The 6,557-nt window shown below is 37.9% G+C and overlaps 1 protein-coding gene across 1 annotated transcript; it reads right to left on the bottom strand.

Annotated features, from left to right (window-relative positions):
• Positions 1-2,064: 2,064 nt before the first annotated feature.
• Positions 2,065-4,838, bottom strand: LOC127845102 (uncharacterized). Its single transcript, XM_052375805.1, has 2 exons — positions 4,707-4,838; positions 2,065-3,453 (listed from the first exon to the last, which is right to left on the bottom strand). Exon 2 carries the CDS (start codon positions 3,387-3,389, stop codon positions 2,451-2,453), a length of 939 nt encoding a protein of 312 aa, XP_052231765.1. The 5' UTR covers positions 3,390-3,453; positions 4,707-4,838; the 3' UTR covers positions 2,065-2,450.
• Positions 4,839-6,557: the final 1,719 nt, after the last annotated feature.

Genomic DNA, 6,557 nt, shown 5'->3' with positions numbered 1-6,557 from the left:
ATAAAAAAAATATTTAGAACTTTAAAAGTTATCGCAGGATCCAGAAAAGTGTGACTGACTTACAGACAGACATACAGACGGAGTGCAAACCATAAGTCCCCTCCGGTTTCACCGGTAGGGGACAATAATAGCTTTTCAGTATACAAATAAATAGCTTGAAATTGCCACTATATTACGTATTTCGTTGCAACTTTTGTTAGTCTTGTATATAGGTCTAAGTTCTTGGTTCCGGGTTCTCACATAATGCGTCCTCAGTCGCGGAAGTACCTCATAAACTTCTTAATATACACACACAAAGAACTGTAACTCTCATAAGACAAAAGAGAGTTTTTGATATGCCGAGCAATTATTAGGTGTTCATACACACACAAAGAACTGTAACTCTCATAAGACAAAAGAGAGTCTTTGATATGCCGAGCAATTATTAGGTGTTCATACACACACAAAGAACTGTAACTCTCATAAGACAAAAGAGAGTCTTTGATATGCCGAGCAATTATTAGGTGTTCATACACACACAAAGAACTGTAACTCTCATAAGACAAAAGAGAGTCTTTGTTATGCCGAGCAATTATTAGGTGTTCATACACACACAAAGAACTGTAACTCTCATAAGACAAAAGAGAGTCTTTGTTATGCCGAGCAATTATTAGGTGTTCATACACACACAAAGAACTGTAACTCTCATAAGACAAAAGAGAGTTTTTGATATGCCGAGCAATTATTAGGTGTTCATACACACACAAAGAACTGTAACTCTCATAAGACAAAAGAGAGTCTTTGATATGCCGAGCAATTATTAGGTGTTCATACACACACAAAGAACTGTAACTCTCATGAGACAAAAGAGAGTCTTTGTTATGCCGAGCAATTATTAGGTGTTCATACACACACAAAGAACTGTAACTCTCATAAGACAAAAGAGAGTCTTTGTTATGCCGAGCAATTATTAGGTGTTCATACACACACAAAGAACTGTAACTCTCATAAGACAAAAGAGAGTCTTTGTTATGCCGAGCAATTATTAGGTGTTCATACACACACAAAGAACTGTAACTCTCATACGACAAAAGAGAGTCTTTGTTATGCCGAGAAATTATTAGGTGTTCATGCACACACAAAGAACTGTAACTCTCATAAGACAAAAGAGAGTCTTTGTTATGCCGAGCAATTATTAGGTGTTCATACACACACAAAGAACTGTAACTCTCATAAGACAAAAGAGAGTCTTTGTTATGCCGAGAAATTATTAGGTGTTCATACACACACAAAGAACTGTAACTCTGATAAGACAAAAGAGAGTCTTTGTTATGCCGAGCAATTATTAGGTGTTCATACACACACAAAGAACTGTAACTCTGATAAGACAAAAGAGAGTCTTTGTTATGCCGAGCAATTATTAGGTGTTCATACACACACAAAGAACTGTAACTCTGATAAGACAAAAGAGAGTCTTTGTTATGCCGAGCAATTATTAGGTGTTCATACACATTTTGTTGAGTGATAAGAAGGTCGTGGTTCAAACTGTTGAATTTTTAGTGGCCATTGTTTAACAGGTGTGAGGTAATAACAGAAATTATACATAATAACACGTATTCAAAAATGCATTACACGCAATAAAATACGTAGTTCAGTTATAAAAAAGAAACATTAATGTATAATTATACAAACACAAAGCTATATACAAGACTACGTTAATTAAGATAATATCATTAATAACTAAATGCAACTGGCAAGATTAGTTGAAGATAAGCCCATTATACACAAAAAATAAACCTGAATATAACAGCATATATGCTCTATCGATGCAATTGATGATGTGAGAAAGACATTAATATGTCCATAGTATATCATTGACATATTAAAATGTTTGAAATATACATGGCGCTTAGCTCATTGTCAATTGATTTTTAAATATTCTGTAGATTGTCAGTAGCATTCATGATCATTTCTGTATAATTCTGATTCAGTAAAAGGGAGAGAATCTTAATATAGATATAATAATCATCCTTTCAAAAACAGTCCAATTTTACATGTTCTACATTATTAGAGTAATGTGCGTGTCACTGATTCATAACACATACTCACAAATAAATCACACTCTGGACGAGTTATAGTGTTTGTTTGATTTTAAACAAGATGACTATTATACAAGTGACTCTTTTTTATTATTTTTATATATAATGTCCCTTTTCACATTGAAAAGGTTTCTTTCGCGTTCACGCAAACTGTTACTTTGACTAGTTGTAAATGTTTGCCGCGGCATAGTCGAAATGGTGTCCGCAAATCGACTGGGAGATCATGGGTTCGATCCCAATCGTGAGATTGTTCATTAGATCTCCCCCGAAATACACAAAGTACTGGCTCTACCCAGAAAACGGACTCAATATTGTTTCAATAAGCCTTCGGCTTTCGATGCAATCCAGCTAAAATAAATACCAGGTAGGTTTTCAATAAACTAGTTTGTAGACTTCTAGAGACTGTTCCGTGGTAAGAACGATAATCCGGTCCTTCTTCCGGTAGCAGACGCAGTGTGGGAACACCGGACGGCTCTCGTCATGGGGAAGCCCATCCTTGTACTTCCCGTTGGCTCCTACCTTGTGGACCCTTTGCGCGCCGAAGAAACTCGTCACGTGCAGGTCCTTATTTTCGTCCATGGCAATCCCGTTGGGATTTTGCATTCCGGCGTACGCGAATATCAGCTCATCTTCGTTGTTTATGCAGAAAACTGTGTTGAGTTTATAATCCGAGACTAGAAGAAACATGTCATCGTAAGTTACATTGAGATATTTCGGCTCAACAAAAAACGCGCTTCCGTTCGGATCGTACACGATGGCGCGTCTGAATGTGCCGTCGTATTCGTGGACGTGGACTTGGTATTCCGGCGGTTTCGGCCACACGTTGGTCGGAGTGGCAACCTTGACACTGACCGCTATCCCGCCGTCAAAGCACGTGATACCCCAGCAGAAGCCCTCCGTCCGAAACGAACCCGTGTCTTCAAGATTTGTCTTGTTGCCAACAGTGACAAGAGAGATCCGATGTACCTGTTTAGTGTAGGGGACAGTTGCCAGTATGGTGTTTGCACTGTCCTTTGCTTCACACACGTCCCAAGGCGCGCTAGAGAATTCCATGTTACTCGTGTACTTAAACTGCGAGTCGAACAGTTTCAACGAGTTGTTATGGTAGTCAGTAGCAACTAGGAACCCGTTGCTAAGGAACGTAGCTCCTCTGATTTTAGATTCCTTCTCGATCTGCAACCGTGCATTGTGGCTGCTCATGAAATTTGCGTACGTGGATTTCGGCTTCCGTTGGATTTCGTCCTTGGCTGCATTCTTGTCCCTTAGTCTTTGGCTTTCGGAGTAAGCTGTCGTTGACTGCCCACAACCCATTGTTCACTACTGTTGAAGTACTACCCTGGCTCCATTAACAGGTTTTAATGTCTTGATCAGGCAACTAAAACAACATCGAAGAAGATTTTAAATCTCTACATATGTCTGAAATATCTTAGAAAAGGTGCTCGAAAATTTGATAGTGAAATAGTTTTTGATTTACAGTTATTTTTCTGCTAGTATACGCTAACTGGGAAATCTGTTGATGCGGGATTAAAACGCAATGGCGTTAATTCGAGTGCTTTACTTTGCAATAATCAAAACGACATAATTTTATTCGTTTGTCGAAAAAAAACTATTATGCGAAACTTATTTCGATTCAAACATGACCTGTATTTTGCACAAGCATTGGTGCTGATTTCTGTCATTTCGTTCCGGAGCGTTGGCGGGTTTGAAATTCGCCTACACTGGTTATAGTGCCTGGAAACGGACTCGAGAGCATTGCAATAAGCCTAAGGCTTTCGATACAATCGAGATAAAATAAATAGGTTTAAACTAGACTAATCAGACACATTTAATTCGATTTAATCATACATCTAACCATATTTTACGTAAATAGTCTGAACAGATTCCAGGAACTCCGCGTTATGCAAACATAAGTATTATCGACGTAATCAGTAAAATCAGCGTCATCATTTTCGACATAATCATCAATGGCATCACTATAATCATCAATGGCATCACTATAATTATCAATGGCATCACTATAATCATCAATGGCATCACTATAATCATCAATGGCATCACTATAATCATCATGATTATCATCGTTGTCAAAAAATCATGCTATATAAATATTAGGACACGCGTTTCGATAACTTCTTCTTGACCGATGTATTGTCTTATTGCCTTTAACATAATTGATGCGAGTCAATTTGTATACCGGTGAGTAAGTCATCGAAACTCAGAAGTTGTGAACTTGAATACATTTCAAACAAAGTGAGGCTCGCTCTTGAAAAATGAGGTTTAATGCATGTGCGAAAACTGTCGTCCCAGATAGGCCTGTGCAGTCCGCTTAGGCTTATCAGGGACGACACTTTCCGCCTAAACAAAGCTAACAAGAAGCTTTCTTTACATGAAAAAGACAACAAAAGCGAAAAGTGCCGTCCCTGAAAAGAATGCCCTGAGTAGCCTGTGCGTAGTGCTCAAGCTAATCAGGGACAACACTTTACGCACATGAATTAAGACCTGTTTACCAGAGCGAGACTAAATTTCAACAACAAATCTGACCATGTTCATCGCATTGACCGATGTAAATCACATGAAAACCCGTCAATACGATCATAATTAACGTGAACCTACTGAAGACATACGTACCGAAATATAAGGTTCCGACTAGTCCAAACTTCGTGACATAAACAAATTCAAAATAAACCAATTTAATGTGTTTATAATGTTATTTCGGTGTGTGACAAATTTACCAATAGTTCAATATAGATAATCAGTGATTTGCATGTAAACAGGGTGTTTAATAGTAAAGAGTCGAATCACGTGATGTAAACTATGCGTGGACGTACATGTACATTCGTGCGGAATCGATTATCGATTAGGTTTATTCACCACTCGTCCCGTTTATCAACGTTTAAGGCATTCGTACATAGTCGATGCTATCATATGTCTGGTCCAAATGAATTGTACAATCACATCTGTTTACGACGTAAACCAATTATGCTTTTCGCATTACAATTCAGTTCAAATGGTTAAGGTTGTGCAAAAACTAGTATTCAGTAACACTAGCAGTGATTCGTTAAGATATATTTGAGCTGTAGTCTATGAGAATGAGGTTTAATGCATGTGCGTCAAGTGTTGTCACAGATTAGCCTGTGCAGTCCGAACAGGCTAATCAGGGAAGACACTTTCCGCTCTTCTCATATTTTTCGTTTAAAGGAAGTCTCTTTTTAGCAAAAATCTAGTTTATGCGGAAAGTGTCGTCCCTGATAAGCCTGTGCGGACTACACAGGCTAATCTGGGACGACACTTTACGCACATGCATGAAACCCCCTTTTCAAAGAGCACGGCTTATTTCTTTAACATATTTTAAATTGAAATATCGGTAATATTTGAATTTCCATTTATTAAAGAATGTACCCGTGGAGCCGGCTTTGATCACATAGTTCTAATCAATATTTCACAAACAAATATCTGCTATGAAAAATAATGAAAACAAGCGATGTGTTTGTGAAACACTATGTCTCCATTTATTTGACATTTGCCTTAAAGGATAACCTTGACCTTTCACCGCTCAAAATGTGCAGCTCCATGAGATACACATGCATGCCAAATATCAAGCTGATATCTTCAATATTGCAAGTGTACATTACATGAGCGATTTTGACCCATATATTTGACCTTTGACCTTGAAGGATGACCTTGACCTTTCACCACTCAAAATGTGCAGCTCCATGAGATACACATGCATGCCAAATATAAAGTTGCTAAAGTTATGGCAAATGTTAAAGTTTGCCCAAACAAACCAACCAACCAACCAACCAACAAACCAACAGACAGGGCAAAAACAATATGTCCCCCACTATAGTGGTGGGGGACATAAAAAGGATTTTAATCAACTTGTTTCGCGAATGAAGTATTTGAATTAAAACTAACGTCATAAGTATATCTTTGCATAAATTTACAACACAGCATTTCAAGTGAGGTAACTATAGGAGCCACATGACTTTCCCGTGCAACAGTTGTCGTCCTTCAAATCTGGCGGTTTAATCAAGACCTGAAAGATACATTATACCAGAGCAGAAAAGGGGGTTTCATGCATGTGCGTAAACTGTCGTCCCAGTTTAGCATGCGCATTCCGCACATGCTGCAATTAAATAAGTTCGCTAAATATCGCAATATAATAGGTTCAAATAAGCAGTGATAGTAGAGTCGCACACTTAATGTTACTGACAGTCTGTTGTAGTCGCGACCAACCCTTACCCTACCATGTGTTTTTTCTTGTACTTAAATGTTCGAAAATGCACATCGATTTTTACTTTCTAAAATATGCATGTGAAGGACAAAAAAAGAAATATATTTTACGTAATAACGAAATTTACTGATTTTCACGTGTTTGTCGGGATAATGTTTTGGAAAAAAAGATACGATATGTAAACATATCAAATCGAGTACCTGTAAGAACAAAGCCACGAAACGTTTAATTTTACAAATCAGTCA

This window comes from Dreissena polymorpha, chromosome 9, assembly GCF_020536995.1.
Source record: "Dreissena polymorpha isolate Duluth1 chromosome 9, UMN_Dpol_1.0, whole genome shotgun sequence".
Classification (NCBI taxonomy): Eukaryota; Metazoa; Mollusca; class Bivalvia; order Myida; family Dreissenidae; genus Dreissena; species Dreissena polymorpha.
This window is presented reverse-complemented; position numbering and strand designations above follow the sequence as displayed.